This window comes from Miniopterus schreibersii, assembly GCF_964146895.1.
Source record: "Miniopterus schreibersii genome assembly, chromosome: 2".
In the NCBI taxonomy this organism is placed as follows: Eukaryota; Metazoa; Chordata; class Mammalia; order Chiroptera; family Miniopteridae; genus Miniopterus; species Miniopterus schreibersii.
In genome coordinates this window covers 131,636,326-131,659,905 of record NC_138102.1, presented here as the reverse complement: position 1 = coordinate 131,659,905, position 23,580 = coordinate 131,636,326, and the positions used below count along the sequence as shown (strand labels likewise).

The 23,580-nt window shown below is 38.5% G+C and overlaps 1 protein-coding gene across 5 annotated transcripts in view; it reads left to right on the top strand.

Annotated features, from left to right (window-relative positions):
- MSRB3 (methionine sulfoxide reductase B3) overlaps positions 1-23,580 on the top strand; it is a gene marked incomplete at its 5' end in the record, with an annotated part of 146,829 nt that overhangs the window by 70,226 nt on the left and 53,023 nt on the right. For all 5 annotated transcript variants that reach the window (XM_081127634.1, XM_081127633.1, XM_081127632.1 and 2 more), the window contains one exon: positions 12,522-12,550. In XM_081127634.1, the coding sequence (XP_080983760.1) occupies positions 12,522-12,550 (29 nt within the window). The remainder of the gene's footprint in view (positions 1-12,521; positions 12,551-23,580) is intronic.

The following is a 23,580-nucleotide window of genomic DNA, read 5'->3' as shown; positions in this document are numbered from 1 at the left end:
TTCAGATGATTTGCTGGCCCACTCTGCATAGTTCATGGGACCTAAGGTTTTATCATTTGATTCATGTGGCCAGAAACAATAACTATAACATCAAATGTTTTTAATAAGTTCACCAAGAAAGTGCAAGTGTATGATTTTTTGCCCCGGAACTGGGTCTTTTCTGACAGATTTGTGACTTGTTTGGTGTTTAGTTCAGTGTTCCCCGCAAAGGTAACTGCATAGTGGTGATGCATAACAACTTGGGAATGTGGAAGTTCCCACAGTATGACGGGAAGGTTTTTACTTTCTCATTGGGCAAGAAGTTCCTTTGGAAATTACTAACGTAAACAAATTGAAATGATTAGAAAGGCAGGATGCTTTCATATTTTAAATAAAAGTTTTCTTTGCTTTAAAGGAATGCCATCTAGGTCATGGTTCTCAATATCATCTGGAGAACTTAAAAGTATACATTTCCAAACTCTTTAATCTGTGCTTTTTAAAAGCTTGATGTAATTTGGATAATCATACATTTTCCAGAATCATTGAATTGGACCTAGGGAACCAATGATTTAATACTAATTTTTGTCCCAAAATTAGGCCAAGAAACATTTTATACCATCTCTTCTAAGACAGTTACATGCTTTCTGTTGTAAAGTAGGCTTTTAGTATCTCTATGATTAAAAAGAAAAAAGAATTATACTAATCTGAGATCCTGTGTGGGACCGTACAGCTTGAAACTTTCTGATTGATCCTGCAGCTCACAAGAATAAAAACAGGAATTAGCAATAGACAGAGGTGGAAAAATGACTCAGAAACAACAAAACCTCCTTTCTCACCCCACCCCCCCATTTACTAAATAAAGGCAGTATTCATGGTTTACACATTTATTTGAACAGACACTTGATCATTCTTGGTCATCCCTTTTCCCTCACCCTCCCTATCTAATCTGTCACCTCATTTTGCGCTGTGCGCTTTCAAAATAAATTTTGAATTTGACTCATCCTATCCACTGCCTCGCCATCATCATTATCACCTTTCACCCAAACTACTGTGATATTCCCTCTGGTTTTGCTTTTTTCCCCCCTTAATAAACTTTATTTTTTGAACAGTTTTAGATTTTCAGAAAAATTGAGGAGATGGTAGAGTTCCAAATGCTCCCTCACCCAGTGTTCCCCATTACTAAGGTATTACATTTGTAGTATATTTGTTATAATTTATGAACTAATGTTGATACATATTTTATTAGCTAAAGTTTATATTTTTAAAATATATAAACTTGATTTCAGAGAGAGGAAGTGAGAGAGAGAGAGAAACATCAATGATGAGAGAGAATCATCGATCGACTGCCTCCTGCACACCCCCTGCTGGGGATCGAGCCCACAAGTGGGCTTGAGTCCTGACAGGGAACGGAACCCTGACCTCCAGATTCATGGGTCAACACTCAACCACTGAGCCGCACCAGCTGGGCTAAAGTTCATATTTCACCCAGATTTCCTTAGTTTTTACCTAATGTCCTTTGTTCCATTTAGTTATCATGTCTCCTTAGGCTTCTCTTGACTGTGACAGTTTCTCAGACTTTCCTTATTTTGGATGACCTGTATAGTTTTGAAGAGTATTGGTCAGGTATTTTGTAGGATGCTTTTCTGTTGGCATTTTTGATGTTTTTCTCATAATTCAACTGTGGTGATGGGTTTTGGAGAGGAAGATCAAAGAAATAAAATGCCATTTTCATCATCTTTCAAGGGTACATACTATCACCATGACATCACTTTTGACCCTGTTTCCATGGCTGAGGTAGTGTTTATTAGGTTTCCTCACTGTAAAACTACTCTTTCCCCCCTTTCCTTGTTCTTTGGAAGGACCTCGCTATGCACAGTCCACACTTAAGGAATGGGGAGTTATGCTCCCCATCTTGAGGACAGTATCTACATAAATTATTTGGAATTCTTCTGCGAGGGAGATTTGTGTCTTTTCTCTATTTAATTGATTAATCACTAATTTATATCAGTATGGACTCATGGATATTTATTTTACACTTCGGGTTATGATCCAGTAGTACTTTATTTATTTTGTTGCTCATACTGTTCCAGCTGTGGCTATCGGGAGCTCGGTCAGTTGGCGCTGAGTCCCTTTCACATGTCTCCATCCATGTAGGGTTTGTTTGTGTGTTGGTTTTTGTGAGCCCTTCCTTACTTTCTGGCACTACTTGATGCTCTAGGCTTGTCTTGTATATTTTCCGCCCCAGTCTTAGAATCAGTCATTTCTCCAAGGGGCCACGGTTTCTTTTGTTAGAGAACAGTATTAAAAACCAAGGTCTGGGTGCTGTTGTTCCATTGTAGTTCTTTCTTCACAAAACAGGGTGATGATGTAAATAACTTAAATAAGATTTTAATTTGCTCTTTAAAACCTTTGATGATTTACCATGTAGTTTTAGACATCACTTCTTACAGTGGCTTTTAAAGTTGTGATCTGGCCCCTGTCTGCTTCTCTGACTTCATTCCTTGCCCTTCTGTTTTCCATTCACTTCTTTCTGGGCACATTATTGGCCTTTGTTTCCCCGTCCTCCTCCTGCCCCCCCTCCCTCCTATACCCTCTTCCCCTTTCCTTCTCCTTCATGCCAGGCTTGGATTTTTGCCTTTGCCTTTTCTCTAGAATCTCTACCAAAGATTCCATTTTGCACCCATACTGAGTGTGGGCCGCTTCCTGTTCTTTAGGTGTCAGCTGAAATGTCACCTCCTCCTAAAGCGTATCCCTGACCACTTTATTTAACAGAGCTCTTCCACCCCCATCCCGGGAATGCTCTATCCCTTTGCTCTCTAGATTTTATTACAGAAGGCACTCTGTGTAAGCCTCTGCCTGAAATCATCTAATTTATATAGTTGTTTCCTATCTGACTCTCTTTCCCAGAATGGGAGCTCTGTTTTAGTATCCCTGAGCCTAAAACAGCACCTGCACATGGCCGGTGCTCAATACATACTTCTAATGGATGAATGGGAAAAAGAATCAATGACTTTTCTCATCCATTTGCCTTTGAAAGTTTGCCTTAGGCTGGGTTTTAATTGCTCCAACTAGAAATGCTAAATGTTTAAGTAAAATAATGAATTTAAGGTTCCTATGAAAATTAATTCCTATATTCAAATTAATTATTGAATTGTGTAATACTAAAATTCTCAAGGAAAATTCATCCCTATAACACTTTCCTGTGCTTTGACCATTATTAATTTTGTTCCCAAAAATCTGTGTGGAGTAGCAGATATTATTTTCCTTACTTTCCCCAAAAAGCCAAGAAACAACAACAAAAAACTGACAGTCCAATGGCTTTTTTCAGGGCTTTGTAGAAACAGAAAGTAGACTTATGACTGGAAATTAGATTTTTTTCTCCATGGTTTCTCCTTTCTTAATTTATGTTTTTCACTTTCTAATTTCATGTTGCTTCTTCTGTTTGTGTACAGTGAAATGAAGGGCTCTGGATAAACATATTATCTGGACAGTCAGAACATCTATTTTAACCTTAAGATTATTGACTAATGGTTTTTAAAATATAATGCTGTCTACATAATATTCTTCCATGTCTTACTAAATGGCATAATTAAAAAATTACTTTCATGACTTGTAGCTGTAACTATTAATACTAGTTATTAAACTGTGTTATAAAACAGTGGTACAGTTAGGCCCTACTGAGCTACATAGGGCTCTACTTGTCCCTTTAAGAATTCCTGTAGAGTCCTGTAAAGTGTAGAGGATAATCCTTCTTTATCTTTTCATCCCCATGGGCATCTTCAGAGGCAGTCAAGGTGTCTAGTCTTTGCCTTTACACTAGTCAACTCTGGATTTCTCTTGTTTGAGTTTCTTTTATTGTCTCTCTAAAATTTTAGATCTGCCAGTTATTGTGTCTGGCACTAACCTGCTAGCCACAAGTTCTGCTGTTCTATTTCTGATTACAACCTAGAGTAGAAGTGAAAATTTCCAGGGAAAATAGGCAAAACAAATATTGTGTGTAAAACTGATGTAGGGCAGTAAATTTTACTGCCTCCCAAGTTTGCCTCATCTCCAGAGAGTACATGACAAATATGTTCACAACACGAGTTGTGTAAGTGACCAGGCAAAACCATTGGAAATGTCCTTCCACAGCGACAGGGAGAGACAGAGAGCCCATTGACCAGAATCTTACGGTCTGCCTGCTGATGGTCTCTAGTAACTCACAGAAGCAGCTGCCCAAGGTCAGCAGGTAGGTAAAGCACTTTGGCAGAATACGGTTAAAAATAATGAGGGAGAATGGAGAAATCAGATATATTTAATACCTAAAATGGGTTCAAGTGTAGAGAAATCAGATATGTTTAGTACCTAAAATAGGTTAAAGAGCTGTAGACATTTTTATTTCCAGCTAATTTCTAAGTTTGGGGCTTTTATTGGAGATTCGAGGTTACTAAATACCTGACTGAAGAAGAAATGAAGTGTGGTAGTTGGCTAGGGCTGCCGTAACAAAGTACCACAGGCTGGGTGGCTTAAACAACAGAAATGTGTTGTCTCTCAATTCCGGAGCCCGGAAGGCTGAGATCAAGGTGTCAGAAGGGTTGGCTTCTTTTGAGGCCTTTCTCCTTGGCTTGTGGATGGCTGTCTTCTCTCTGTGTCTTCCCATGGTCTCCCTCTGTGTGTGCCTGCACCCTAATTTCCTTTTTTCGTAAGGACACCAGTCATACTGGATTAGGGCCCACTCGAATGACTTCATTTTAATTTAGTGACCTCTTTAAACCCCTGTTTTTCAATTATGGTCACATTCTGAGGTACTAGGGGTTAGAACTTCAACACACACATTTTGGGAGGACACGCTTCCGCTCATAACATAAAGGTGTACTCTATTCTTGTGAATACTGTTTCCTTTGGCGTTTTGAATTTATTTTTAATAGTTAAAGGAATTTTACTTTTGAACCTTTATTCTCTCTAGAGATATAATATATACAAGAAATAATTGTTTTAAAGGAAACATATAATTAAGTACTATAAATCATACAGGCAGGAAATGATGTTGGAATTCAAAGAAGGCAGTTAGCAATACGTCCTAGAGAAGAGTCATGGAACCTGGGAGCCGAAAATGGCCCTAAGAATTACCTACGGGGTGTCCCAAAAACCTGTACACTCTTTAACAGCGGAGAGTTCAATTTTGAAAGTGAAATGTTTTTTAATAAACACTGCCTTTATAATGATTCAAAGTATGTGTATACATTTCTTGGGAGACCCTGTATTTTTCAGTCTTGTTCACCTGTAGTTTCAAGTTCTACGGATGCACATTTCTGTGGTCTCACACTCACTTTTTCCTCTGTCCTCCTCGCTCCTTCATAATGGGAAATGCAGCAAAATTTAGGTAGCTTACCTCTCCATGGGATAGTTTTTGTGGAGCGACATTAATTTATTTCAAATGCCTCATATAACCTACCTTTGATTCAACTTCCCATCTGTTCCAGGTCCTGACATAGGCACTTTATAGCAACATCTCATTTAATCGACACAAAAATTGTAAAAGGTAGATAAATTACTCCCATTCTATACTTAGTGAAACTGAGACTTGCAGTGGCAGTTAACCTCTCTAAAGTCACATAGGGTGGAAAGTGGAGGACTTGTGGCTGGACTCTGGTCTGTCTCTCTCTACTGGCTGCCTCTTCCATGACTCTTACCTCAATATGAAATGCTTCCTAGACTGCTCTGCTGCATGAAGTCTCTGACATCTCAGGGTGAGCCCAGTGAAAGTGCCAGGGGCTGGTTAAAAGAAAAACAAGACAAAAAGCAGTACCAGCGGACGCACAAGCGTGAAAAAATTGGTAGATGCCTTATGGTAACCGAACCTGAAGGTTCTCATTACGGGGCTTCTGTGAAGCATCTTCAGGCAACACAGGAGGGACTTGGCTGCTCTTTTGCTCATGATTATCTTGATTTCTAAATTTCTGATTATTTTATTTTTGTTTCTCATTTAAAAAAAAGTAAGTGTGCAGTAAGTAGGCTTTTATTGGTATCTTCTCAGTTTTTAGTTGGAGTAGCTAATATGTTTTTAAATATTCAAATTGAGTTTTTTTCTTCCTGTGTATTTTTCTGCCTTTTGCATTTATATCATTACCATAAGCATATAACACAGAAACCTAAATTTTAGACACAATAAGTAGATAGTTCATAACCTAATGCTGCTATGGTAACAGTATCAGTTAAAGTATGCTGGGTTAAAAGTAACAGAAATAACCAAGTAAAAGTGGCCTAACAATGCCAGATTTGACTACCTCACAAAACTCAAAAGAAAGGCTGTTCTGGAATGAATGGCATCAGAGGTCTGCGTTGGCATTTCTGTGATTTTCTTGGCCTTCCCCTCCTGGTCACAAGGTTACTACGGCAGTTCTAAGTGTCATATCCCTGCATATAAAAACTTCAAAGGCATGAAACAGGGAGAGAGCAGAAAAAGGCCTCATCCCGAAATCACCCCTTCCTTTTCATGGAGGAAGTATCCCCAGCAGACTTCCCTGTACCTCCTACTGCTCAAACCCAGCTTACCTGCCTGTCCTTGAACCAGTCACTGGCAGAGGAGAGAAGGATTGCCACAGTGGGCTTAACCTACTGATGAGTTGTTCCTGGGGTGGACATATTGTTAGCACCCTTCAAAAATTGGGATTCTGGGCCCAGCCAGTGTGGCTCAGTTGGTTGAGTGCCATCCCATGTACCTGGAGGTCGCCAGTTCGATTCCCCGTCAGGGCACATCCCCAGGTTGCGGGCTCGATCCCCAGTCGGGGGCGTGCAGGAGGCAGCTGATCGATGTTGTTTCTCTCTCACTGATGTTTCTCTCTCTCCCTCCTTCTCTCTGAAATAAATAAAAACATATTTTTAAAAAATTGGAATTCTGTTATCAGGGAAAAGGTAGACTGGCCATTAGGTAGGCAACAAATAATGTTTGCCACAATTACTGAACTCTTTTAATATACTCAAATAGCCACATGAGCAAATGTAGAATGACAATTCTGATGAGTGCAAAGAAAGAGTGACTGGTGATCTAAAAGTGTAAATGAAAGGGACTTAATGTATTCTGGCCACTCTTCTTTAAAGAACTGATAATTAAGCTAATATGTGGAGAAAGTTTTAGGAGTTAAATAGGCAAAGGGGTCAAGGGATACTAGAGCAGGTGAGGGGGAGGCGGAGGGAACTTTCCAGACAGAGGAATATATTATGTTTATGTAGTGAAAGGAGGCACATAAATATTCACGGCTATTATTACCAGCCTCTGGTCTGATGAAGGTCTTTGAATTATTTGTAGGGGTAAGAAGAAATACTTAGACTTATAAGTAGGATCCTGAAATACAGGAATTTCTGAAAATTTTTCATGCTTTTTAAGGGGACAACAGGACAGGTTATTTGACCCGGATTGTCCTAGAAATTTCCTGGTATGGAGTTGCCATATATAAGGGACTTACAGGCAAAAAAAATTAGTCTGTCTCTTCTCTTCCTTCCCTCTAATAATTTTCTGTAGCTAGAATCTTTAGTCGAATCAATTAAAAACAGTAAAAGCAGCCCCCACACTCCTACATATTGTCTGAAACATTTGGAACGCTGACCTATAGTTCATACTCACACGATTCCCATTTCAAAAAACTTACCACAGTTGAACATGAAGCAAAAAACAGTGTTCTCTGAGATTTTGTGGGTTCCTCAGAAGATGACAAAATTTAAAAAATAATAAAATAAATAAAAACTGTAAAAAATATATTATTTTGCATTAGTTTCAAGTGTACAGTATAGAAAACCTTTTGACTTCAATACACAGAGCTTTCATGGATGCTGGGTTATTCCCTATAAACAGAGAACAGAAGTTTTATAAATTTATCTAGGATTATACAACTCTAACCAGTGAGTAAAACTGCCCTCTTTTGAAACTCTGCAACTCTATTATCAGAATGTATATAGTATATATTATAATTATTTAAAAAGTAATAATACTTAAATTCTTCTAGCATCTACCCTTTATGGTTTTTTAAATTTGTAAAATCTTTGCAAGTTTCAAAATTTGGAAGTTTTAGTTTTACTCTTTTTTTAATGTGGTGATATTGTTACAACTGCTCTGACAAGACTCCAAAATAATCGTGGACTAAACATGGTAACAGTTGGGGTGTGTGTGTACCTGCTGCCCAGGGACTGGCCAAAGGCTGTTGCTCTACCAGCTTCTCTCTCATGACCTGTGAGATGTGCTTCAGCTGCTGGAATCACGTCTACATTGAAGCCCTGGGTAGAAGAGGGGAAGAAGGGGAGGAGTGCAGTCATTCCCTTTAGGGGTATAATTCAGATGTTCTGCACATCACTTCTGCTTGTATCCTTTTGACAAGAACTTGGTCACGTGATAACAATAGCTACAGGAGGGCTGGGAAAAATTGTCTTAACTAGGTAGCCGTGTGCCCATCTAAAACTCAGAGATTCCATTTCTAAAATAAAAAAGGGGAGAATAGAAGTTGGAAGACACAGTAATAGTCTATACTGTATTCATCATCTTTTGGCAGTTGTCAAAGGAACTGGTTGAATAGGTTTAAGTTTAAATGTAAGTACGTAATCAAGGGTTAAAATGGGTTTCTGTGGAGACAATTATATTTATGCATCTTATGCCCCATATAACCTTACTTTATGCATTTTTCACCTCCCTACTGTCTAGCATAATATACTACTGAAAATAAGCACATAAGAAATGTGTTTGGAATGAATGAACTCTTTGCCTCTCTTGCATAATCTGTATTGTGTGAATTCTTTCTTTCTTACTTGCCATTTGTTTTGTTTTTATCTATATTTACTTATTTTCTAAGAGGCTATATGGATAAAGGTTAGTCCACAATATATATGTAGGAATATTGTGTGCCCCTGTGTATATGAGTGTGTGTATGTGACATCTGAGAAACCTGAATTAACTTATGCCATAGAGCCAGTTTTCCCCACCTCTCAATCTGACAGTATTAACTTCTATTATTATTGTTTTATTATTAATAGCATAGTCGTATTTTTCAGTGCTTTGTTTGAAAATTCAAACAAATATAATACTCTTTTTTTTATAAATACTCTTTTTTAAAAATACTTTTTTTATATATAAAAAACGGATACTCAAGGTCATTAATTAGTTCGTGAAGATGTTTTCTCTGCACTTTATGTATCTATTTTACACATTCACCAGCTATCCCTGGAGAAAATAAGATGGCCTGAGGCATGAAAACTTTCTGATATGATTTTTCATCTCTCAAGAGGCATTGATGAAGTTTTTGGCCACTGCATCTTGTGTTTGGCCTTCTGTCAATTTACAGATCCATCTGTTCATTTGTTCCCACTAAGGTTTTTAATAACTCTTAGATGCCAGATGCCTTGCTAAGTGTTGGGAATAGGAAGATGGACGAGACCCAGTCCGCAGCTCTCTGAGCTTTGTGTTAGTGCTCCACGGTGTGGGGGCTGCATGCCAGGCCCCTTACTGTGGAGTAACCCGGGTGTGAGCCAGGAGCCCCGGGAGGTGAGGGGGCAGGCAGGGTGCTGAGAGGATTGAAGTGAATCTTGACAGTGGAGTAAAAGTTTGTCAGCCATGAGCTGGGTGAAGGCTGAGGATACTGGGTGCAGGCTGAGAAACACCTTTCTCTTCCTCTTTCCGGGGGGAGGGCCTCTTTTGTCGGTCCTTCCCTATCCCACTAGCCAGGCATCTGAATTTCAAGGCCGTCCAGTCCACCCCAGTCTCGTCCATGGGGGAACCTCTGGCCTCTGGAGTGCTCAGCTCCCCACTCTCGCAGGGGGGCTTGAGTTAAGATTCCTCTGAGCAGGAACACAGAAGAGTAGGGAAAGCATATTGCCCTGCCCTGTCCTCTTTCTTCCCTCTTCCTTCTGCCTTAAGGTCCACGCGTCCCCTTTCACGTCATAGCCTCTGGCTACCCCTTGGGCTGGACGGTCACGCACCAGTAGCACACCTGACCTGAAAAAAGGGCCCACAGAGGCCGAGGAAGCTGGCTCAGAGCCATTTGGGTGGGGAACGCTGGGGAACCGAGTACTTGGAGAGTGGGGCGCAGCCAGAGGAAGGCCGGAGCAGAGGCTTTTTGCTCACTTGCAGGGGTAGCACTTCCCAGTACACACACGTGTGAACACGCACACACACCATTCAAGTACCTGTACCTAAGAGCTGTACAAAACTGCATATATTCTCCGTATGTGGAGTGCATTCTGTCTTCTTTTCTGTTGCATTTCACTTTTTAAAAAAATACGAGTTGTAATATGCTGAATTGATTTTATAATCCACTAATGGGTCAGCTTGTGGCCCAAGTTTGAAAACAACTGCTCCGGTTGTTGGGGTGGTAGTACTGTGATCAGACTGATGTTTTGGAAACATCTGGCAGCTGATTAGATGATGGATTGAAAAGGAGGGGGGACTGGGTTGTGAGATTTTTGAGTCAAAGATAGGCCCAAAGATGGTTAGAGTGAGGACAGAGAGGAGGGAAAGGTCGTAGAATCAACAGGTCTTGGTGGCTAATGAGAGATTAGGGTGCAGAAGAAAACTAGAATAACATAATTTCCAACTTAAGTGATAGGGAAGTTAGCAGGAGAATTATATTTGAGGGAAAAGAAAATGAATTTAGCTTAGTAATGTTGCATTTGAGGTTGCAGTGTGACCTACAGGCAGTATTGTGTGCTAGTTTGAGAGAGGTTTGGTAAAGCGGGGCCCCTAACAGGGCCTTCGGAGTTAGCACTAGGAAGACACTGATAAACCTTAGTTAGCAAGGGCAGATCATAGTGGTTCAAAGAGTGACTGTCGGGAAAGGAAGACATGCAACATAGGATATAGTCCGTCCTTTCAATAAACTGGATTTATAAAGTCAGAAAGAGGGAGGACAGGAGCAGGGCATAGATTTGAAGGAAGGCTTTTAATTGGTTTTTGGGGCACTTCTAAGAAAAAGAGAGGAGGGACCTGTGGAGACCAAGATACTGAAGACATGGCAGAGAGAGGAGTAATTGATGCAGCCTGTCTTCGGGGAGATGAGAGAATGCATTTTAGGACATAAGCAGGAGGGAACCTTAGATGAAAAGAGGAACCTGCAGGTAAGAAGGAGATAAAGATGTGTGTGGAGGCAGAAGTTTCCCTCAACAGGCATTTGTCGAGTACAAGCAGCAGACTCTATGTAGCACTGTGTAGGTGCCGTGGCTACAAAGGCTCAGAGGACATAGTCTGGTAAGACAAGCAAGGAAACCAGCAGGACAGGGCGTGACCAGTGTCGCCTAGAGTGATGCTCAGGGATGCGGAGGCAAAGGGGCCTGCGCACAGCCTTCCAGAACAGGACGAGGCCTGAAAGTGGGCTTGCTCCTGAAATAGAGGTTAGGAACGTCCAAGAGAGGGACTGAGATGCAGACGGGGGGCCCTGGATGACCGTGGTGGTCATCGATAGCCATGGTTGTAATAATAACAACTTTTTGTTCTTGCAATTACTGACTTTGTTTAAGCCTCAGGTGAAACTTTACTTGGGAATACTTGAGAAAATAAATTTTTATGACCCAAGAGGCTGCTTCTGGCTTATCTTCTTCCCCCTCCCCCCTTTGATGACTTCTCTCGGTGCTAATTTAAGTAAAGAAAGCCACCGCTTCCAAAAGTGCTTTGGTACCCTGGCATGATTTCAAAGAAATCTCCTTTCCCACTTAGTTAACTACATTTCCCCAGGAAAAAAAAAGTCTTCTCTGTCCATGTAACATCCTTTGACAGGACTCCTGCTGGCCGGTTCTTGTATCTTGGGGTGGCAGCTGTGAACATATATACTATTGATTGTTAATGTGTGATATAAACCCGACTGGAGCATGCCCACTAATTGGTTTGAGAGCTAGATATAGACAATGCTGTCTTAGAGGAGCTTGTGTAGATAGGCCTAGTCTCAGGGTTAATTCTGCTTGACAGCACATCAGCAGCATCTCGAGAGTAATTACCTAACAGAAGTTTTCCCACAGCTGAACCGAGAGCTTCAAAGGCTCCTGAATTTACAACCAGTATTAACCTGTATCTGAAACATAATGTTCCCACAAGGGCTCAGATTTTTTTCTTCTACTTATTAAACATGTGGGGTTACTAGGTTCATTTACTCTGTGAAGAACTTAGTGAAAAATTAGTTGGTGTTGAATAATTAAAAATCTTTAATAATAAGTGAAGAGGAGAGTTTTAAATTTGTGTGTGTGTTTTATTGCTTTATTACTGAAACAAGTTAATCTGCAGAGACTGGGTGCTTTTTTTAAAAAAAACATAATTTACCTCCTTTCTCTCAAAAACAAGCTAAAAAGTTAATATCTTTTCCATACTGTGCTTATCTCTACAGATATGTGCATGTTTAGGGGACCTAGGGTACTGCATGCATTTAAAATGGTTAAAATAAATCTATATTTACATTTTAAAAGCTCTTTTACTTGTTGACCATTGTACTGAAATCTGTAACTGTTGCATCTACCCCCCAGCCCTCCCCATAAAATAACAGTTATTCTTTAACAAGCAATTTTTATATTGTAAAAAAATGTCTTTCCCTTTGCAGGTCAGAAACCAAATTTGACTCTGGTTCAGGTATGTTTACATTAATAATGTTGTTCTGAGTATATTTTATTTACATTATTCTCTGAGGAGTAATTCATCAGATCAAGAACCATTTTGATTTTAAACAGACGAGGCAGTCTCTTTTCAAAACATGAACCCCGCCTCAAAGCAGGGCTCTTAGCTGCTTGGAATCCTAGCTTGAGGTGTTCACTCTGGGATTCTTGATAGTTCTGCAATAAGCATTAAATGCTCTCTATCTGCAGTTTTATTTTAAAAGCAGAGCTGGGGGTTGTACATAATAGTTGCTCAAAATAGAATAGTAGTCTCTTAGTGGACAGAGTATCCTAAATAATTAGAAGATTCTCTGCAAGTGACTTGTCATCAAATGTGGGCAATAGATACATCAAATCCAGCAAACTATAAAGAGTTTTAGCCAGTAGAAATAGATATTTGAGTGTGACTTGTTATTTTTCAATTGTTTTGTTGGGGGAGGGTAATGGAAAACTAAGGTCACTTTAAGCCATTATTTTGTATCTATCAAGACAAAATATACATTCTCACAAACAGTGGCATATCAGCCTCATTATTAGGTGTTTTCTTCTCATTAAGCATGAATGTAGCCATATAATCCTTATGTTTGACTGTCTCTATGTCACTTGCTGAGGTTTGTGAGCTTCAGAGTTTCTGATGGTGTTTACAATTAAAGCACAAAAATGGCTTCATGTATGTGCAAAGGAATTATGCTCTTTAGTGAACTGTTAATAGACAAATAAACATTAATTTTCCATTCCAGGAGAAATAATATACACAGAAAAATATATAACTTATTGAATTTAAAAGTAACATTCCTATTCTGGTTTGAGTTCCATTGTGTTTTAACTTTAAAGAAAGTTTTTGTTTATTATGTTTACAAAGGAACCAAGACTTATATATACATTTTTTGATAGTGGTGTTAAGGAATCAACATGCTTTTTTTCTTCAAAAGCTTATTCTTTCTTTCGTTGCATAGATGTATGAATTTCTCCAACTTGGTGAGACTTTAAATACGAAGTCTGTACATTTGAGTTAATAATTTCACCTAACTTGATAACTGGGATTCCAGAAATCTTTCCATCTGTGTGTTCTTGGGCTTCTGAATCACATGTGATGTTGATAGTATAAAATAAGCATTTCTGGTTTATAGTATTGACTATACAGAAACTAAAGACATGGTGGGTTGTATCAACTATTTAGCTATTTTATTTATTTATAGGAGGTGACTCAAAATAGGGTGAAAAATCTTTGTCATTTTTACTAGTTAAAATCTTTAAGTATAGTAAACATAAGTGAATAAAATTGATGAAGAATGAATTTTTACATAAAACTGAATGTCTTTTTATCATTGCCAGTCAGTCACCAAATATTTATTAAGAACCCAGTTTGTTATGATCTGATTTAATTCCCAAAACATCAAGTCAGAAACTGGTTTTAGGCTCTAGGATCTGGAATATAGCTTTTAAATATGAAAAAGTCCACCAGGATCATTTTGAAGGTAAAACCTGGAAATGGCGTACAAAACTGAAATATTAGGCAGCTATTGTCAAAGTCAGAAAATTTATGTTAAATTTTCAAATCCAAATTTAAGTGTGCTGCTAAATTCCTGTAGTGAAGGTTAGTATTTATTCTGAAAATAGTTATAACATCTGTACAGACACACATCTTTCACTCTTGTGACCAAAGATTTTGTTCATGATTCTTATTTTTTTCAAGCCCTAATTTTTTTTAATGTCTATCATGGACAACATCTGCATGTCTGAAAACTATAAAGTTCTGTACTGTGAGAAATCTTATGGTGAATACTGATTAAAAGTTTTGTTTTTTTTTAAATTTTGAATTTAAATATGTTGTGGAAAGAATTTAGGTGGTTTCAAATTAAGAAACAGATAATTATTTTTTCTTATAAACTCTTAGTTTATTTGAATGAGGGAATCATGACAAAGGAAGTTAGAAATGCAGTCTTTGGCATTCTATATCATGCAAATTTTGGTAGAAATAAGGTAGCATATTGGAACAATTAAATGTATGACTTTAATAGGTTCAGATTCTCTATTGTTCATCAAATACAGAAAGTAAACCACTCTGTTTAATGTTATATACAGCTGTAACAGTGTTCCTGACAAAGTACGATTTTTAAATGAAGGAAGATGCGATCTTACTAAGGGAAAAAAACCCTTAAAAATAAATACTATGGTCAGTGACTAGCCATGAAGGAAACTATTTCAAAGTAAAATTACACACACACACACAGTTTTTTTTCTTTTCAAGTAAAGAATCCAACTTATACAGAGCTTACTGCACATTTGTAGTTTGTGTAAATGAGTTTCAGGCTGTGGAGTCAGATTCAGGAGGAAGGAGGGAGGGTTTTCCTTGTCAGCAAATGGTAAAGAATCTCAGTTGTTGAATATATACCAAAATGACCAACCTAGAAAGTGATTTAAATTTTTCTCATTAAAATTGTGTCAGTTTTTTTCTTCAAAAGCAAATCCATAGATAACTTTATTTTTTTGTTTCAAAAATTTTCATAATGAAAAATATCAACTATATATACAAGTAGAAGGTATAGTATAATGAGCACGTACATGTCTATCAGATTTCACTGCTGTTGACAATTTACCATATTTGTTTCACTTCTCTTTCTTTTGCTTGACATATTTTAAAGTAAAATGCATACATTTCATGTGATTTTTTAAAACCTGGAAATTATAGATTGTCTTGATTTATTGAAAGAGATCAATTAATTTTTTGAGTTTTTTTTTCCTATCTCCGAAATTTGGGTCACATACAAATTCTTATGGAAGGATTTCCATATTCAGTTGAAGAGATGAAACTTTGCCCTGGCCTGTGTGGCTCAGTTGGTTGGGCATTGCCCTGTGCACCTAAAGGCTGCTGGCTCAATTCCAGGCCAGGGCACATGCCCAGGTTGCAGGCTCGATTCCCGAGGGGGTGTGTAGGAGGCAGCCGGTCAATGTTATGTTCTCACATCCATGTTTCTCTCTCCCCCCTCCCCCCCTCTCCTTTCCCCTCTCTCTAAAAAATAAAAATGAAAAAAATTAATAAAAATATTTAAGTATATAAATAAATAAAGAGATGAGAGTTCTGTTTGTTGTGAAGGTTAAGAAAACCTTAACCAGAGGCAGAGATTTTATGACCTGAGAACCCAAGGGATGTTCTATCCTTGATTAATTTGATTTTAACTTTAGCTGCCATCTAGCTGTGCCCTCCATGAACTACTGAGTTATATACTGATTAAACTCCATTTCTGTTGGTTTAGTATAACTCAATCAATTATCTGAAGTTTTTGGCTTTGCCAGTTGAGAGCAATCTTTCTAAAGGAGTTTTTAAAAGGTTTCCATTTGAATACTGTCTCCTAGTTGATGCATTAGTGTTGCTTCCCTACGAGTGTGTGTAGCTGGTGATTTTACTAATAGAGTAAAACAGACTTCCTTTTATGTTCAGAAGTAGCAAGAGCTGTGCTCTTCTCCCCGCCTCCCAAGAAGGGAAGTTAGTTGATGCTGGAGGAAGCAGAGCATTGAGTTTAACGTAGTGATTAAACATGAAAGCCATATATCAAATCTCAGGAGAAACACGCTTTTGAAAGAAGCAGGGAACTGTGGAGCATATTGCATGATAGGCTATGTAAACAGAGCCCCGGAGGTCAGGGTGTGGATGCAAACCAATTAAATAAAGAACTTACTGGCTTTGCTTTCTATCATTTGGATGGGGAGGATCACAAGTTAACTCGCACAGGGTTGAAGTGTAAACTTTGCTTGAATAAGCTAGGCACCTTTGGAAACTTCATTAACTCTTTCAATTCACTAACAAGTTTTGTTTTTTAATTTAAAGTCTCTAGGAAGTTAAAAACAAAAACCAAAATGTGCTCTGCTGGCCCTTCTGTACATACCTCTCAGCAAAGGTGCTCGTGATGAGCAGACTGGGAGAGAAAGCAGGGGACGAGCTGCCGAAAGGACCAGAGCCGCAGCGTAGTCAGGTTTCAAGAACACGCACATGTCTCTTAGAAACGACCCATTTGGAAAAGCAGAGCTCTTGCAGAATAACTGGAAAAAGATGTTTTTCTCTTCTGAATTCTGAGTATGAGAGAAAGATATAGTTGGAATTTACTAGTCACTACATAACATCAGGATATTGTTATTTCTCTTCTATTAAAATACGATAGTTTTCTGACCAAGAAAAACCTGAAGCCTATAACTGTATGCTCAGGTCTGCCCAGTGTCTAATTCTGTCGTCCTAACCTTCTCAGGTAATGTCTGGGTGAGAAAATGAAATACCAAGTTAAATGGTATAGTTTTATTGTCCATAAACATTCAAAACAAAGATTTCCCCCCCCCCCCCCCAGAGCCAACAGGACTCTACAGAGTATGCTGCACACACATAGCACAGAGTAGAGTCCTGTCGGCTCAGAAAGTGGATGAGCTTATGTTCCGTGCTTGTCGAATCTGGGCTGCTTGGAATAGGTGTACTAAGGAAACGGACTCAGAATGTACCAACGGGAAGGTATAACATTTCATGAAAGCAAATTGTGAAGGATTAAGAAACCTAATGAGCAAGATTTAGTGTGGAGAGTGGGGGAGGGAGCTCACTATTAAATAGAGCCCAAGAGTGTAAAGGTTAGTAGATCCTAAAAGACACCGTAATAAAAGGCACCACAGAATATAATTATCCTGAAGGGGGAAAAACCCTCCGAGGAACAAAAAGCAGCTAGTGTCGCTTTTAAGATCTGTAGTTAAAAAGGAATCTACGCTGGGGTAAGGAAATCAAAGAATAGAATCAGTTAAAGCTGGAGGCAAAAACGTAAGGGCAGTGACAAAGCAGGCTAACAGTGCTGGCCACTAAGTTGAAGGGAAGTGTGGAATTTGAATATAATAGAACTAGAGTTTTTTTGAAAGTTTGTAAGTAAATGAGACAATCTACCGAATACAGTAAGCCTTTCTCAGGAAATAGTTACAAGGAAAACATCTTCAGATCTTATAAATGTGAGACTATGTTGCCAATACTTTTTAATTGCTACGAATCAGTTTTGTCATTTTAAACTTAATTGTGAAGAGCAAGGAAAAAGAAATCTTTATAAGAATATAGAAATCTGCCGTTGGGCATCATTCACTAATTGAAACGACTGTTTATCCATTAATTCAACATGTTATTTGTTAAGGAATACTGTATGCCGGATGCAGAGCTTATAGCTGTGAACAGGGTAGATAAAGTCCTCCTCTTGTGGAATTTCACAGCTAGTTGGTTCATTATATAAATTCACATGGATTTCTTAGCATATTTAGCTCAGAAGGACTAACAAGGTTAAATTTAGGTCCAGATGGTGAATTAAATCTTGATATTTAAACATAAACGAATATATTTTAGACTTTGACAAATTCACCTTTCTTTACTTTATTCAAAGCACACCACTTGTTTCCCACTTTGACTTTTAAGAGAGTGGCCCAATAATGCTAATGATTAGTGAGTAGTTTTTCTGTACCTTTTAATAAGGAATGACAGTTCATATATGATTATCATTAAGAGAGGTTATCTTAGAACAGGGGCAAAGGTGTGCGAGTACCGTTGTTCTCTTCTCTTCTCTTCTCTTCTCTTCTCTTCTCTTCTCTTCTCTTCTCTTCTCTTCTCTTCTCTTCTCTTCTCTTCTCTTCTCTTCTCTTCTCTTCTCTTCTCTTCTCTTCTCTTCTCTTCTCTTCTCTTCTCTTCTCTTCTCTTCTCATTCATTCATTCACTTATTCTTTTACTGGATCCTGTTCAAGGTTGGCCTGAAAAATCAGGCAACCTTCTCTGTAACAATCTTACTGGATTGTGAAAAAACAAGTAGAGGGGACAAAGCCCTTCATCTCCTTTTAAAAACAGTTAAAGACCAGGAAGCAACAAGGCATAGTGGCTAAGTGCAGAGGTTTTGGATCAGATCTAAAGGAAGTCCCTCCTTCCTTCTAATAATTTTAAATTGCTTTTCTTTGATTTCATGGGTACCATTATGTCACAAACTTTAAATTTTGTATATTTTTCCTTCTAATTTAGAATTAGAGCATTTAAAGCTGTGATTTTCTCCATTAAAGCTTTAGCTGAATCCCAGAGATTTTTTAAACATTGTATTTTAAATAGTGGCAGATTTGATTTTCTTTTGGACACATGATTATTTAGAAAAGTGTCCAAATTTTTCTACTTTCTACTTTTGTTAGTAATTTTCAGCTGCATTGTTTGGTGGTCAAAGAATGTGGCCTTACTGCTTTCTAGCAAGCCTATTATTCACTATTTATTAAAGTTGTTTTTTTAACCTAATATGTGTATTTAATTTTTGTAACTCTTCTGTGGGTGATTTGAAAACTATATTATATTCTCTGCAATGTAAAGGGTTTGATGCATATTTACTAGGTCAAACTGATCCATGATTTATACAATCATTTATTGGTTTCTGTTTTATCTGACTACAACTGAGAGAGGAGAGATAGTCTGTCAATCAGTATTTTTTTTTTAACCTGAATCTACCTCTGCGGGTACTACCATCCCTGTGTTGTCAGCTCCACGTACTCTCTGTCTTCCGGCACTAACCTTCTTGCCTGGGTCCTGCATTGCCCTTGTCTTCTTGTGGTGAGCGTTACTCCACGTCAGTGCTAATGGGAATGAAGGCTGCTCAAAATAGGAAGCTTATGTTCCAATGCCTGTTTTCTCCACTTAGCATCCGCCCCTATTCCTCCATCTGTCTGGCAAGTTTCTACTTCTCTTTTAAGGCTCTGCTCAAGCACCGCCCCTTCAAATAAATAGAGTCTTCCTTAACGCCTTCCCAGCAGTTACTCATTCCTTCCTCTGTGCTAACATTGGACCTTATACTTAAACTTTTTATGGCATTTATCATCTGCTATAATTATTTGTGTGGATTTCTTCTTTCTTTCCAAGTCTGTGACTTTCTTTTTGTTGTTGTTAATCCACACTTGAGAATATTTTTATCATTGATTTTGAGAGACAGTGAAGGAGGGGTTCAGGGGAGAGAAAGGGGGGGGGAGAGAGAAACATCGATGTGAGAGAGACACATCAATAGGTTGCCTCCTGCACGTGCCTACTGGGGGCCAGGAATTGAACCTGAAACCCAGGCACTTGCCCTTGACTGGGAATCAAACCTATGACCCTTTGGTGCCTGGGCCGATGCTCTAACCACTGAGAACACCAGCCAGGGTGCAAGTCTGTGAGTTTCTTGACAGCAAGAACCATGTCTTACTCACCTTTATAACTTTGGTATCTGATTTGAAATAGTCAGTAAACAAGAATTCCATGAGTTTGGGAATCTTTGTCTGTTCTGTCCCCCAATTGTGATAGAAATGCTTAACTAACAACTAAGGATTTAGTCTCCCTTTTCATAGTGTAGAGTTATTGTTGCGAAGTAGCTAGCTGGCTGGGGATTACAGTTTCCAGCCTCTCTGTATCTGTGAGGGGACATATGACTAATTCTCCCAGTAGAGTCTGTGTCATTTCTGGGCAAATGGGATTAAATATCCACTATGCTTCCCCACATTTCTGTTCCTCTTCTGAGGTTACATTAGAGGTAAGTGTTGAACATGATGGCATCAAAATACGGAAGGAGACTGGATCCTGAGTCATACTTGGAAGAGATCCACTCAGGAGAGCCCTCCATCCAAGAACACTTCATTAGGTTTTATAGAGAGAGGGAAATAAACATTTATTGCAATAAGCCACTGAGATTGTGCCATTGTTTATTATGGCAGCTAGTGTTACATAGCCTAATTAGCCCAGGGTCTAGACTACTCCCTGGCAGATAGTTGGTACTCATTGATTATTGCTGGATAAATGACAAAATTAACAGCTAGGGATTACGTTATCTAACCTGAAGATGATTCTTTAAACTGAGGATCATACAAATATAGTATATTATATACTATGTAATTACCACGCCTATCAGAGATTATCACAATAATACAGCATAACACGACACCTCAAAAAGCATTGATTTAGCCCTGGCCGGTGTGGCTCAGTTGGTTGAGCATCGCCCCATGCACCAAGAGTTCGCTGGTTTGATTCCCTGGTCAGGGCACATGCCCAGGTTTTGGGCTCAATCTCTAGTAGGGGGCATGCAGGAGGCAAGGCAGCTGACCGATGTTTCTCCCTCATTAATGTTTCTCTGTCTCCCTCTCCCTTCCTCTCTCCCTAAAATCAATAAAAACACAGTATACTTAAAAAAAAGCAAAAAGCAGTGACTTAGCTCTGGTCACATAGTTCAGTTAGTCTGAGCTTCATCCCTATGCGCCAAGGTCGCGGTTCGATCCCTGGTCAAGGGACATACAAGAATCAACCAATGAATGCATAAATAAGTGGAATAACAAAACAATGTCTCTCTCTCTCTGTCTCTCCCAAATAAAAAAAATAAGCAGTGACTTAAAACAATAATAATTTATTCATCTACACATCTCTGGGTTGGTTGGGAGTTGGCTGATATAAACTGGTTACAGGTTGGGTCCAGGTTTGCTCTACGAGTCTTGTCATTGATGATAAAAGAGAATAGTGCAAGCCCAGCTACGCAAGTCTCTGCATCACGTCTAGTCTGCTAGCATCCCAAGGGCAAGCAAGTAACATGGCCAAGTCAGAGTAAAGGAGTGGAGAAAGGACTGCTGAGTCACATGGTAAAGGGTGTACGATAGGAAGGAGAGAATAGGAGCCAATAATTGATTCTACAACATTAGAATATTGTACACTTAGATCAGTTACTTAGTACAAATATTTATAGAGTTAGAGTGATTATATTTTTTAAATTGGGTGCAGTCCCTTTTCTGTAATTGCATTATTTGGTAACCTGATTTCAGAGGTGATATTAATAGATATATAGTGATGAAAAAATTTGTATAATGCTTTATCATTTAAAGAATGCTCTCTTGTGTCTTACCAAGTTTGAGACTCACAAAGAACTTAGTAAGATACACAGGGATATTTTTACCAGTGAAGGAATTAAGATAGAAAAAGGCTAAGAGACTCACTTAAGCCCGTATAAAGCTTGTAAAAGGCCAACCTAGGATTGGACTCGGACCTCCAAGTTACAAACATTGTGTCCTTTTTATCGGATCACGAGGTAGTTCTTTCAATGAGCAACTTTTGTTTTTATTTTAATTTTTCCATTATTAGCTTTTTATTTTTCTGTAATTACTACATTTATTATTTATTATTTATTATTACTACTAAATGTAGTTACTACATTTAGTAACTGTTATACGCTGTAAATTATAAAATTTCCCCTCTCAAACTTAACATAATAATATGACTATAAGCACTCCTTGAAAATATGAAGTGTAATACAGATTTATATATGATTGCAGTGTGGCCATTAGTAAACTATTGATGAAGTTTCTGGCAGTTTCCCAAGAGGCCTCAAAAGATAGCATTAATTGCGTGGGTTACTTTTCTGTGTTCTATTATCTGGTCTTAAACTTCCAGGCCCAGAAACCTAGATGTTTCAGTATCTCTCAGGGATGGACCTATATTGACAAACCCAGAAGTCTGATGGATGAAGCCTGAATGCCAGTGCATTTGCTTAGAATGAAAAGTATAATTTTCAGTGGCTCAGAACACTTACATCTGCACATCAGTGTCTTTTTTATAAGTACTCAAGCTATGTTACTCACTAAATTACAATAAGAACTCACTGTATCAATTTGCCAAAAGAAATCATTCATGTTGGGACCGAAATTTCCTTCCTCTGGTATGTTATCACTCTAAAGGCTGACTGACCTACGCGAGGAGTCACATCATAACCAGAAAGTTGCTTTGTTGAAAGCTGAATAAGAACAGAGGGAAACATGAACCGAATGTTTAGCTTCGTAAGCTTAAGTTAGCATTATCCGTCTCAAAGTAGGGATGGGCCTGGCGAGTGAGACCTTATACAACCTAACGTTCATCGGCTGCAACTTCATCCACTCATCCACTCATCGGCAAATGTAAAAGAGAGCTTTGCCATTTGGCCTGAAAACAAACTGCAGGTACAATGCCCAAGACTTTGTTTCCAAGTTCTTGGAGCAGGAGGCCATGTGTAGCAATTTCAGAACTTAAAAGATGTAATTTAAATGTTTCTTAGCTATTGAAGCACATATTATAATTTTAATGATTTAACATACCACTTCAACATACCAAAATTAAGATAAATAACATCAATATATAGATCAAGATATAGAACTTTTCCATTTTCTAGAATGTTCCCACATAATTCCTTCAGTCAATTCCTGCTTCCCAGAGGCAGCTGCTATTCTGACTTCAATCACCGTTGATCAGATTAGTCCATTCTTGAACTTCATGTAAACAGAATCATAGAGTATGTACTCTTTTGTGTGTACTCACTTTTGCTTCATATAATGCTTTTGAGATTTATTCTGTAAGTACCAAGCATTATTGCTGAATAGTGTAAGTTGGGATGCACATTTTGGCCCAAATCTGGCTACTATTCATGCAGTTGTGTTTACTGAGCAGTCTCTGTTTCTAACATCCTCCGGCCCAGAATACTGTTGTTCATGCATTGAGCCAGTTTGTAGACATTTTTACTTTGACTTTGCATGGTCAGTCAGTCAAATTGCATGTGCATGTAGAGCACTTACTCTGTTTAAGACTTGGTGGAGGCTATATGAGCATGACAGTTTCTGCCTTAATGGAGCTTTTAATGTAATTAAAGAGACGATACACACACACACATGCTCGCGAAGATATTTGTAGGTTCAGGACAATATGAACAATTCAACTATTGGACTTCTACAAGAACTTAGGAGGAAAGGAATTCCTTTGTTATAGTGATTAATTAGAGAGGTTCCTTGTTGGAGGTGAAATTTGGATAAATATTAAGAGAGATATCACTTTAAATAGAGAGGCACTTAAAGTTAGGCACAGAGGCAAAGGTCCAAAATATACTTGAGAAACAGTAAGTGAACCAACTTGCCAGGACTGGAAGACTTTTGTAGGGGAGTAATGGTATAGTTGGGAGTCTACTAGAGACCACAGGTCAAAGAATTTGGACCTAAGTC